This window comes from Hypomesus transpacificus, chromosome 10, assembly GCF_021917145.1.
Source record: "Hypomesus transpacificus isolate Combined female chromosome 10, fHypTra1, whole genome shotgun sequence".
Classification (NCBI taxonomy): Eukaryota; Metazoa; Chordata; class Actinopteri; order Osmeriformes; family Osmeridae; genus Hypomesus; species Hypomesus transpacificus.
In genome coordinates this window covers 3,985,260-3,998,259 of record NC_061069.1, presented here as the reverse complement: position 1 = coordinate 3,998,259, position 13,000 = coordinate 3,985,260, and the positions used below count along the sequence as shown (strand labels likewise).

Genomic DNA, 13,000 nt, shown 5'->3' with positions numbered 1-13,000 from the left:
ATGTTTTTGTTTACATTTTGTTCAATTGGTTTTTGTGATACCATCACTTCCCTATAATGCCAGATGTGTCACAAAATGTGTCACAAAAGGTGTCATGGAAATGATGAACATAGCCCACATCTGGCCAGGGCTGATCGAATGACAGACGGTTCTCCAGGCAACCCTGTTATAGGAGCATGACCTTTGATGGACAAAACAACAAAAGTCTCTTAAACCCGGGGAAATCCACTGAGTATGTAGTTAAGGCTCATTATTTGTGTGCCCACACACACACAAATGCATACAAGTACGTGACACAGTACACAGTACACAGTACACACACACAGTACACAGTACACAGTACACACACACAGACACACACACACCCCACAGTGGTGTCTCTTGTCAGGAGAACAGGCTGCGAAAAAAATCTGAGGCAATTAAGAGTCACACATGAGATTACTTTCTCACGTACTTTGTACCCTCATCTAACACATTGTGATATATTTTGATGAGGTTGTGGTACTGAATACGGAAAACAAAATCGGACTTCTTCATGCGACACAATCTACAACAAGAAATCTTTAGCTGTCACAGCGAGTGGTGGAGTAGGACCCAAATATAGGAGAGTCGACAGGCATAGTCGAACAAAGGGATTTATTACTCAAAACAGGAACACACACACACAGGGTACTCACATAACAAGGGTAATGACAAGACGAAGACTGGACACAAAACAGGAACCTAAATACACAGAACCAAACAAGACACAGGCAGACACAATGAAACTAACGAGACAAACCACTGAACGAGACAGGTGAAAACAATATTCCTCAAGGATCACAATGACTCTTGCTTAGAGACTTGTTGCTCTTGTTGGTTAGTGGTAACTGATTTAAACTGTTGTATTCGCTGCAAAATATTCTATGTTAGTTAATCTTATTTCAATTTTTACTGTTGCTTGCTTTTTCTACAGGTACACTTGCACTTAGAGATTCATGTTGTTTAATTGAAACTTGCTTAACTACATGCTCTTACGGTTCTTCCCTTTGGCACGTATTTTTTGGTTGCTCACAATGTGTGCTTCTTGTTTTGGCAACCCGCAATGCTTTGGGACTATCTTGTTGTTATTATCAGTGACCTATGCTCTTTTGTAAAGCTCTCTCTTGGAAGTCGCTCTGGATAAAAGCTAAATGAATAAATGTAAACGTAAATATGGCAGGGAAAACCCCAAACAACAGGGGGGCACGGCTGTGGCTGTGACATAGAGCATAAGGTGAGTCCCGACAGCAGCCATGCTTATTTCTGTTCAAGGACAGACATGCTTGGATCTTGCATGGATGGAGCCAGAGGAAGTTTATGCTAAACATTATTCATCATGTGAACCTTTAAAGCAAGTCACCACCATGTGACAAACCCAGTGCCAAATTGGCAACATTCCATGATGCAACTGTTCTAAACCAAGAGGGCTAGGGGGGGCAGGGAGGGAGGGGGTAAGTCTCTGGGGACAGCCAAGAGAGAATAAGGGATATTCTGAGGAAAGGGGGGGGGGGGTGTCTGGCAAAAAATTCCACTGAATCCCGGAGAGCAGACATTGTTTTAAAGGGCAAAACAGCAGGAATAGGGACTCTGGAAGAAGGCGGGGGGGGGGGGGGGATTTCCTCGGGGGACCCTGTTGCCCACTGGGCTGCCAGTCTCTATCCAGTCTGATTGGGCTATCGGTGAGCACCAGTGGAGCTGGGCTCAGCTGAATGCCAATGCCAACAAAACTAGCATGAAAGACGGATAAACATGACTTTTCCACCGAAAAGACAAGTCGAGCTGACTGATTTGTTGTGTGTTTATCCGCTTAATCAATGAACCCTCTTCCTGTTTATCTCAAGATACACACACATCCCCCTAGACTCAGTCCAGTTGCTTGTAACCACACAGAAGGGCAAGCTGACAGGACAACCTGCAATGCCCCTTGGGCTGTTCATGTTGTCTCTCTCTCTTTCAATCTCTGTCTCTCTCTATCTCTGTTCTCGCTGTCTGAGTCTCTCTCTCCAATGCACTGCCTCTCTCCTTTGACAAACTCAAAGGAGGCCACAGATGTTTACACCAATAAGACATCTTTCTGCTTCACTAATTGCATTCGGGCTTCACTAATTGCATTCGGGCAGAATCTGCCGCCTTAATCCTTGAAAATCATCACACAGAGTATTGTTATAATGCTTCTTGTTACAGGTTTAAAGTCAGTAATTATAATTGTTATAAAGGTTATAACACTCTTATAACCCTTACTTTAATGACAGTTTCATGACTAAGTGGGATTAGTCAACGATCATCCTCATTATTTTGTCACTTTGCTCATAAGATGATGAAAATTCGGTCAAAGACAAAGTCGTCCCATAATCAGATTGTAAATCCCACGGCCACAGTCACCAGGACCGACGCTGCTGAGGAGCTGCTCTGATTGGTTGCCTGGACATGGCCAATACACATAACTTGGCCTGGCATGAACTCTGCCACCCCCTCGTCTTTGTCATAAACAAGGAGCAGTCCCCCCTCCCTTCCTACACACGCACATACACACATACACACACACACACCCTGGACTCAATTTGTAAAGCAACATACCGAGGGCACATATGAAATTTGAATCACGTCTGCATGCGCTAGTCTCGGTTCATCTCTATCTGATGGTCACCATGCACGGTCTGAGGACAGAAGGTACATCTAATCGTTTTTCCAACAGGGCTAGAGATAACCATTACAAGCAGTGGCGCCACCAAGAGGGCAGCAAAATGGCGCCCTTTTACCCTGGCCACCCGTATGAAAAACTTCTGGGGGCACCGCTGGCAACAAGGTTATAACTTTACAATAGGATGCTTTTTTGGCCTTCCAGTTGCTCCATGAGTCTTTGTCATTCCAGGGGAACACGTCTTCTACGGCCCTGAGCAGAAGTCACAACAAATTATGAAGATAAAACAATAATTAACCAGATGTTCCCAGAGAAAAAAAGGTAAGTGCCAAAAGACTGAATACGATTCAAGAGACACACTGAAAGCGACTCTTTGATTCCCAAAGTAGACAGTTGAAAGATGTGCAGCAGATATACATGTACGTGTAACCTACCATTTCAGGTATAAACTACCATAGGGTACTAGTAATTACAATTACAAATAAAACCATTGAATACAGTACACCATGTTCCCCTTTAACATGATCAATATTAATCATAATTATCAGGTGGGTACAATTGTGAGAAAACTTTTCAGTTTCATTTTACTTGCTAGAATGGGGATTTTATAGGTGAACGCCTAATGAGAAGCGACTGTGTTTCACTACTACCTCTAACAAGGCATCTCAACCCTGTGTTGACAGTCAAAGTTCTCACTCTCACCCCCCCCCCCCCGTCCCTGGATCTTGTCACTGTCTCTTTAATTGGTGTGAACTAAGGAAGAAAATATGTTGTTGCCACTCGTTTACCTCCACGACTCGAGCAAACAGAGTCAATTCCATGACGGATTGGTCTCGGAGCGGCGGCTTTATGAGCCTGTTTACATGTGCTGACCGCGGTGATGCCGAGATACGACCTAATGTCCCCACCGACTGCTCCGAAAGGTTACCGTTCACAATGATAGCCCTCTCAGTTGGTTTCCGCTCTGGCAGCACGCAATCTGATTTCCTCTACAATGGAAACACATTTAGTCCTTCTACTTGACCTATCGTTGTCCATGCAATGGGTAATGGTTCTTTTTTTTGCGTAGTGAGTGAGCCTGTGGATACCAGTGACTGACAAAAGAGTCAAAAAAAGAGTGCATCAACCAGAATGAAAAAGACTGAATTTGTTGAAAAGCGCCTGAAAAAAAAAAACTTCCAACAAGATGGAGGTGAAGCCCTGGATATGATTTATTCTGAGGGTAGATCATCAATTTCTACTTCCAATTTGACGACTTCAAATCTGTCAATATCCATACCAATACATACTTCGATGGCATGGAAATTGTCAGGACACACTAAACAACAATCTAAATAATAGCAAAGAGAAAAACAATCCACAAGGCAAAAAAAATAACACAACAATGGTTGTCAATCCCTGCGGTGTTAATCTAAAAAACCTTCTTTCTAAGTGACCTCACCTGCCCCTGCCCCTCCCATGTAGGCTGATCTGAAAAGCTGTTGAATGTTAATTGAGCTCCAAGATAACGAGAGAATCGACCGTTCTCCCAATGGCCACTCGACTGTAAGCTAGAATTTCAATGAAGCGGGTAAACAACAAAGCGCCCGGGCCTTGCACAAACATCACTCCATTGTTGCACGTGTGTGGGGAGTTGACGGCACAGAGGAATGGAAAACCTTTGATCATCACCTTGGTCACGTTGTTTTGTGAACGCTCACCCCTTCTATGTTGTCATTCGCAATGCAGGGTAGGTTCATGAGGTAGGCTGCTGTTCCCAATCACCAACCAACCAGTTGGCACACTCTTTATACCTAACTGTCCTGCACTAATGCAAATACACTCTTGACAAAAGGTCAGAGTCTGTGTTTGCCTACTGTATCCCGTCCGCAAGGAATGAGATGCTGCGCCAATCAAATGGGACCCATGTTTTCAGTGTTTGAAGTTTGTTTTAGGTAGAGCTCACCTGGTCCTCGAAGGACAAGGCCTGTCCGACGTCACGGGGGAAGCCGTCGATGACAATGCCGCTCGCATCCGGAATCTTCATTATCTTCTGTTTGATCTCGGTGATGGTGGTCTCCTGTGAGACCATAGACAGACACTTCAACACCAACATGTTCTCCATCGCACGGGGGAGGAGTGTTTCAAAGAAAAGACGACACAAAGCGGCGGGACAAAGTGAATCTGTGGAGAGCGGTCGTGTGTCGCACCACAGTTCTCACACACTCTCCGTCTTCACTCCTTGCTCTACTCTTCCTCTCTCACTACAGATCTTCTCTAAATGAGGACACAAACATGTATAGTGCTCCGTTGCTCTTCTCATTTGTCCACAAGGCTCTCTTTAACAAGGTGGCTTGGCAGCGTGCATATCTCCCTCCTACAGCGACGGCATGCTTTAGTGTCACTTATGTCTGGGGGAGTTGGGAATGTTCCAGGCTGTTACATTTAAAGAGAAGGGAAAAGCATCATAAAGCAGAACTATCTGGGTAGCGTCACTATTTAAAGATATCTACGACCACCAGGAATACCAATGCATTTGAGTATCTGACACAATTAGCTAATGTTCCTAGTAGAATGTTGTTTTTTCCAACAGGCAGGCTGTGCAGCTGAGGAATGATCTAGACTTGAATTTATCGCAGTCAGATTACCCCTGTGCCCCAAGCTAAACCCTATGTTCCAGACTGGGGTTTGATGTCAGCTCTGTAAAATGCCAGATATCAAACACTCCCCTCTTGTTCCTCTGACGTACGAAAGAAAAGGCTTTGTTTTAAAAGCACGTCCGCCTGGATGGAGTCATCAATAACGCCTACTACACAATGCCCAAAAACCTCCACCCACAATCCCAGATAAACCTCCACCCACAGTCCCAAAAAGCCTTTGGTGTCCCTGGGGTGGTATGCTTTAGAGACTGATATCGCTGCTCAGACTCCCAGATCTGTACACCTACTATAGGGAAGCCTTGTAACAACCATCATGTTATAGATCTGGATTTACCACGATGCATCGACAAACAAGTGTATCTGTTCTTGGGATCATTTTACCACCGTTTCTATTCTGACAGTGGAGGGCTGGTCCTTAAGTCTTTAAGCCCCACTGTGTATGGTGCATACCGTGGCCATCATGTAGAAGGTTTACTTGAAATACAGCCTGGGAATAAAAACGAATGACATAGTGCCTTTCATGTTGAAGCGAAATCGGAACCTTTACCTCCCCATACAAATTACAGATTAGGGGATTATGATATTATGTGTCAGAGGGATATGAGGAGGGCTTGAAGGGGTGCAGACTGGCGAAGGGCCAAGCAGGGCCGCATGTATTCGGTATTAAGTATCGAATGTAGAAAATGCTAGAGTCCGTGACAGGTTTAGGTTTATCTTAGGGTGTCCTGGTGTCCTGGTGTCCTACCCCACTCCCCCTCCCCCATGCTGGGCCTGAATTGAGCTCAGACAACAGCCATAATGAGACACACATACAGCATACAAAGAGGCCTGGGTTTTAAGATACCTGCTACATTAGCGCCTAAGTGAGGATGGGCTCCAGTCTGAGTGAGCGTAATATGAAAACACGACGAGGAGCGTATTCACATTTCTCCCCAGACTGACTCATCACTGAGCAAGATGCAGTGTGAATAAGAGGACGACGCCTCCTTCTATCTCCAGCTTCCTTCTGACAAGGACCCCGCTAATTATCCCCTTTTTTACATTCACGCTGTGATAATGACCTATAGGTGTGTGGCTAAGGATCCTTCTCCCTCTCTCTCTCTCTGCCCCTCTCCCTCCCTTACTGCCTCCCACCCCCTTTTATCTCCCTCCCCCCTCCCTCCCTACTCCCTTTTCCCCTATTACCCACTTCCGGTCCACCCTCCGTCCTATCTCCCCTATTTCCTCCCCCCCTTTTTCTCTCATTCCCAACCCCCGTTTGCTCCCGACCTGTGGCGCCAGCTCCCCATTGGTGATGATTTTAGCGATCAGACTCCACTTCCTGTTGCTGGTGGCGTTGTGGATCATCTTCTTCCTGAGCAACTCGCCCACGGAGACGTACTGGAACCCGTAGCGCTCGGCGATCTTCAGGCTCTGTGTACCTTTCCCACTTCCAGGACCCCCTGTAGGGAGACAGGTGCTGGTGTTTGAAAGTGGTGAGAGTGTGTGAGAATAAGAAGTGTGTGCTTGGTGTAAAACGAAACCGTTTTTTGTGTGTGAACCTCTTACCACAGGCAGGCAGCCACACACACATGGTGCAGAAAAGATGGAGGAGAAATAGTGAGAGGACAATGACCCTCGGAAGTGATTTCTTTGCAAAGTACTTTTAAAGCTTAATCGACTCAAAATATGATCACAATTTGTGTCTCTCTGAGCCTCCTGTCTCTGTGTGAAATGGCCTGGCCCATTAGCGATTATCCCCACAGGTGATGACGATGACATCCATCAGACTTTTTAATCTAACAGGGAACTGAACAACTTACTGGGTTGTAGGGTGGACATGAGTTGGTGGCAGTTACCCACACTCATAAACAATGAGTGTTGGTATGAACGCATTAGGATTATGTGTTCAAATGTCTTTGTAACTGATTTGAAATATGTCAATACAATGTACCATTGGAACCTGTCAAGTGAAGACAAAAGTGTACCAATCACTTACAACACAGAGAACTTGCTACAACACTGTCAGCTGCAAACACAACATTGGTATTGCCCAGAATTATTAACGTATACTTAACAATCACATTTCACACGACATCATCATAAAACATTCCATGGGTATGCTAATGTCAAGGGGACAACATGAATCTATTTCAACAGGCCCATTTAGGAAATCAGATTAGCCTAGGATAAGAATCTAACAGTTTGAATATGTTTCTTATTGGCTGCTCTTATCTCTAAGGAAACAGGAATAGCCAATAAACAACACTTTGCTTCCAACCAGTGACATCATTAATCTTTCATCCACACCCACAGACTCGCACACACACCGACAGACAAGCACGAGCGTGCACACAGTAATGACGCCATCCACGATGTGGTAATGACCTGTAAGTGTATGGACACAAGTACTTTGCTGGACTGGCACGAGTCATTTGCCAAGCTCTTTACCTATAACAAGGATGACTTTGGGTCGTGGTCTGGATGGATCAAACACTTCGTACTCCTCTATGAGCTCAGCTGTCTCAGACAGGTCTGAGTCGCTCTCTATGGAGAACTGGCTGATGGGAGGAAGTCGGTCATATCGCCTGTAGGGGAAATTGGGGCTGTCGGGCAACACTAGGGGGACACAACACAGAGACAATCACAACAGTTTGTTTCACATATTACACAATCACTTTTGTCTGACCAAAGTTGCTTCAGCGTCACTGACAACAAGATTGAGATCTCTTCTGTCGGTTTTAACAATGCCCTGTTATGGTCCATGGTTGCAGGAGGCAAAGTCACGTAACCTGCTTGGCTAGGCAAATTAAGAATTGTGCTTAGTATATAATGCATTGTCTTTACTTCCTTATCTAGGGGTAGTCTATAATGTGTATATATATAGACATGTATCAGTAATCAGCAATGATTAAGCACACTCCACCCTCTTCAACATGTATCATTCATAACACCAGTACAACTGCCCCATTGTTCTACATCCGACCAAACACACGCAAACGTCCAACCCTGCCCACTTACCATTTCTGAAGAAGGACCTCCGTGATTGGCTCCCGTTGAGAGGGGGCAGTGACTTCTTCTCCTGACCCACAAACGTGTCCCATCGGACCTTGTCTGTGCCTCCCAGCTCCCTCACCTTCTTCAGACAGCCCTCCAGATAGTCTATAGGGTCATCAGGGCGGTAGTACATCAACCCTGTCAACAAGCTCTGGAGAAAGCAGAGCGAGCAGTACAATGAGAGAGAGAGAGAGAGAGAGAGAGAGAGAGAGAGAGAGAGAGAGAGAGAGAGAGAGAGAGAGAGAAACTATCATCATTATACCCTGTGTTCCAAACTGTTGATCCCACTGGAGCTGACAGCCAGTTGAAAGTGGAACCGCTGTTAAAACAGTCACATTTCCCTACGCAACATGCTTGCCTTAGAAGGGGAAATATATTTTCAATAAAAGCAGAAAGTGACAAGCATATGCATTGATTCACAACTATGTCCCATTAGGCAAATTATTCAAGTACATAAAACTTTCCATGCTGAGAAAAACCAAAGAATGTCCTTGGTTTGTTCCTTGACCCTGAAGTTTTAAAACAATGCTTTTCTGGGGCTGGGACATCCTCCCAACTTTGAATCCATCTTCTTAAACAAGTCCTCCAAGAGAGCACGGACAGGTTGTTTTTAACAACACAACACACCGGTAAGTTACCAGAAATTCAGTACCTTGCTAACTGATTTATAAACATAGTTACATAATTTTTAAATATGAAATGGTCTAGAAGAGACAAACATTTTTTTACATTCCATCCAATTGTTCATTTATACTGTACGTGTAGGGCAACATGTAGTGTTATTATTACTAGTTCTGCAAAATGGTTGTAATCAAATTTGCTTCAATTAACTTGATTACATAATCAATTGCTAATTTCATTAATCTCTACTCTAGCCTTACCAAAGCAATGTCCCAGAATACCAACAATTACACAGCTGGAAAGGAAATTGCTCATTTTAACATTATGGAATTATAGTGGGTGAACAACAGCCTACACTTAAGACCAATTGGATCCGTGCTCCACTGAGGATTCTCTTTACAGGTTTCAATATTAATAGATTGTACAATGTATGAAATGTACCTGACTAGGCTAGACTGAATATTTAAACAATTACTATTTACTTTTTTTATTTGAGATGGTGATAACTGGTACATTATTTGGTGATAAGCAGTACAATTAAAATGCATTATAAGTCAGCTAACATAGTCACACTTCCTAAAATTTCAAGTAACTATGGTATATTTTGTTGAAACCATCTAATTTGCTATTTCAAAATAGCATATGGAAGGTGCGTGTGTATTGAGTGCATTTATATCGCCTATACGCGCATCATCAGGCAACATAAAATGGTAATCACTAACGCTCCGTAACGTTTAGTTTGAATATAAATATATTCACATATATCCAGCTTTGCTTAACGTATTATAAACCAGTGACATAATAAATCGTTTTATACTGTCACATATCCTAAGTTAACTATACATTCTGTTAGCAACTGCTCGCAATCAATTCCTCTCACCTCGAACAGTTGAGGTATCTCTCGTCTTGCAAGATACTCCTTGGCATCATTGGTATTCATCTCTGCAAAAAATCTGAGATAGCACTCAAGAATACAGCTAGTTTTCTCGAAATAAACACGCAACCTTTATGTCCGTGTTCTCTTGTGTGAGTGAAATTGATGGAATGATCTCCGAGCTATAAAAACCTCAGCACATCTTGCCTGTGACTTTATAACTGGATTCCTGTAGGCAACGCCACTGTGCCACCCTCTTCAGAGATGGGTGGCTGTTCTCTCTCTCCCTACAACGTCCTGCCTCTTACTCTGTAGAAGCCAGCCAGGCGAATGGCAACAGATATGAAGTGATGTGTTGGCATGCAGCATCTGTGGCTGTGCTTGATCAGATCAAAGCCTGCGGCGCATAATACACATAGGGCAACTTCTGTAGTCTTTAAAAATAACTAAAAAGAATTGTCACATTTCTCGTACACATACATTAATTGATTAGCTTGACACGTTTAATTGTCAATCGACATTACATAAATTAAGTTACAGCAGACGCATTAACTATAGCATTGCATGAAGAGAACAAAATTATGTTCATGATTAAATGTAGGCTAATCACCGCTATAATTTATGCCTCTTCTGTTTAGCTTGTCAATTATTGATTTCATATAAAATAATTGTAATCATATCTTAATTATTAATAGGATAAAAAAGTCAAATTATTGGATTACAGATATTTGACAATATTTGAATACACAGCACAGAGGAATTAAACAGCAGTTGCTCAACTATTTACTAGCCTATGTGACAGTAGGCTAATTTGACTTTATGTGAGATCAGTCATCTCGGTTAATAGGTTAATGCTTTTTTTGTCAATCCTACTTTAGTGCCTCCGTGCTACTGAGTGAGTGGGCATAGGCCTCTACCAATGACATGGCTCCGTTACAAGGATGTTATCTCTATTCCTAATCCATTTGTCCAGTGACACGCAAATTTTATTTTTACATGTTTGTTATGGTGTGGGCAAGGCTGTAAGAACCTGAAACATCTGTTATAGCATCTGAAAAAAAAAAAATCTGTTGTCTCATCTATAGATGAGCTAACCATTTGCAACCCACAGCAGCTGTTTCAAACAGCTCATTGTCATGAAAATCCGAGTTTGCTGAGATCTGTCTATATTGTAGCGACTGGAGGGGAATTATGTTTTTGCATACTTTTTTTATTTTAGATGCCAGTCATATTTTAGAGCGGCCTTGCAGCTCAACTGTGGCGTGTGATGCCAAGTGGGAGCAGGAAGACTGTAGAGATTAAGTGTTTGGCAGACCTGTGGGCACAGTCTATTTTTAGGCACCTCACAGCGTGACATACTTGATTTTGACGCTGGATTCTGGAACCACAAGTTGGAATTGATCACTATTTTTCACTCAAAAAAGAGTCATGCTAAACAGCGCGCCGATGAGCCATCAAATTCTCTAAATTGCGCTGAACAAAATGGAAAGCACATTTCTCAAAATCAAAAACTAAAATATCCAGTGCCTTAGGTTACAGAAAACATTAGCACTTTCAATTAACAATTTTTCTAATGCCATTTGAAAAAAGGCATAGACCGCGTTGTTTAGGTTTCAAAGTTTCACGATATCTACAAGAATACACCCACTGAAGTTTCTAAATTACTGGACTTTTATTTTGATAGTAACCGGAAATACTGTTAGGTGGAGCTTGTGACAGCTCTTCCTTATCATCATGGCTAGCTGCTGCTCTCTGAAAATATTAACAATTTTAACCTTTGTTTTGTTCCATGCATTTGTGGAAAGTAATAACTTTGAGGTAATGCAGATTTGATCATTTACATCCGAATCTCTCAATAATATAAATGTCAAATGCGTCGATTTGTCTGTCAATTGAACCTGTATGCTAGCTATCTAGAGCCAGTCCCCATCCTTATGATGTCCAGATTGCTTGCCTTTAGCTTGTAAACTGAATTAAGCCATAGTAGCTATCTCTCTCCTCGTCGGGTGAGATGCAGATCTTCTAGCTGGTATTCTGCCATTTTGGCGACCTTATCAGGTTAACTACACAAATATATAGGGCTAATCTTCACCTTGTTGTGCGCAAATGCAGTACCTGGTAACATGTTCTGGTGTGGAGCCAAAGTGATAGGACACAGGTACAAGTGTTTTAACATTGGACATTAACATTTTACTAGTCCTACTGCGCATGCTCACATAAAGCGTTAAGGTCAGAGTTATCCCTATAGTATTGGGCTACGTTAGTCAAATATAACAAAGTTTGACATCGGCTAGTTAGTTATTTTTCCTAACACACCATCCTTTCTTTTCGTAATGAAGGCCAAAGCCGGCCAATTCATCAGCAGTGGTCATACTAACAACTGGGCAGTACTGGTGAGTATGAAGGCCTTCACAGCACTGTGTTGCTTTATCATCATAATTATTTAGACATCCTCTGATAGCATGTCATATTCTTTCTAATACAAAATGCACATTTTGTATTTGTTCACTAGCTGTACTGCAAAAATGAGCATAAGGGTGTATTCCTTGTACCCTAGGTTTGCACATCCAGATTCTGGTTCAACTACCGTCATGTTGCCAACACACTATCCGTGTATAGAAGTGTCAAGCGACTAGGCATCCCAGACAGGTAAGTCTTGTTGATTTCCACCCAAGAAACTGCTAGTGGATGTGTGTGTTGCTGTCCTTCAGTGTCAAATAAATACACATTTTAAATAACTACAAAGCAAACTAAATAATAAAAGTCCCTCTTCCCCTCTCTTCCTGTCTACCAGTCACATTGTTCTGATGCTGGCAGACGACATGGCCTGTAACCATAGAAACCCTAAGCCAGCCACTGTGTTCAGCCACAAGAACATGGAGCTGAATGTGTACGGGGATGATGTGGAGGTGGATTACCGTGGTTACGAGGTGAGCCTGCGGTTGTCACACCATCCTTAGAATGGGTGTCCTTACTGAGGCTGACCAGTGTTTACCTTCAGTGTGTAATGGGAAATTACTTTGATACCACTGACACAAAAGTGCTTTGTTACTGATCACCCCTCCCCCCACAAAAAAGGCTTTTCAGTGGATTATCAGGTGTTTCTTTTTTAATATTTACCTCTCCTACCTGTTGGTTTTTACTGGTTACCTAACAGGAACACATCAT

The 13,000-nt window shown here is 42.9% G+C and overlaps 2 protein-coding genes across 2 annotated transcripts in view; one reads left to right on the top strand and one right to left on the bottom strand.

Annotated features, from left to right (window-relative positions):
* ak5 (adenylate kinase 5) overlaps positions 1–10,148 on the bottom strand; it is a 30,508-nt gene extending 20,360 nt beyond the window's left edge. The window contains exons 1-5 of the mRNA XM_047028325.1: positions 9,839–10,148; positions 8,302–8,488; positions 7,732–7,899; positions 6,571–6,743; positions 4,608–4,721 (exon numbers count right to left, since the gene is read on the bottom strand). Of these exons, the coding sequence (XP_046884281.1) occupies positions 4,608–4,721; positions 6,571–6,743; positions 7,732–7,899; positions 8,302–8,488; positions 9,839–9,898 (702 nt within the window). The 5' untranslated portion in view covers positions 9,899–10,148. The remainder of the gene's footprint in view (positions 1–4,607; positions 4,722–6,570; positions 6,744–7,731; positions 7,900–8,301; positions 8,489–9,838) is intronic.
* A 1,371-nt stretch (positions 10,149–11,519) lies between these two features.
* Positions 11,520–13,000, top strand: part of pigk (phosphatidylinositol glycan anchor biosynthesis, class K) — a 13,631-nt gene continuing 12,150 nt past the window's right edge. The window contains exons 1-4 of the mRNA XM_047028343.1: positions 11,520–11,650; positions 12,172–12,225; positions 12,390–12,481; positions 12,627–12,762. Coding sequence (XP_046884299.1) covers positions 11,567–11,650; positions 12,172–12,225; positions 12,390–12,481; positions 12,627–12,762 — 366 coding nt within the window. The 5' untranslated portion in view covers positions 11,520–11,566. The remainder of the gene's footprint in view (positions 11,651–12,171; positions 12,226–12,389; positions 12,482–12,626; positions 12,763–13,000) is intronic.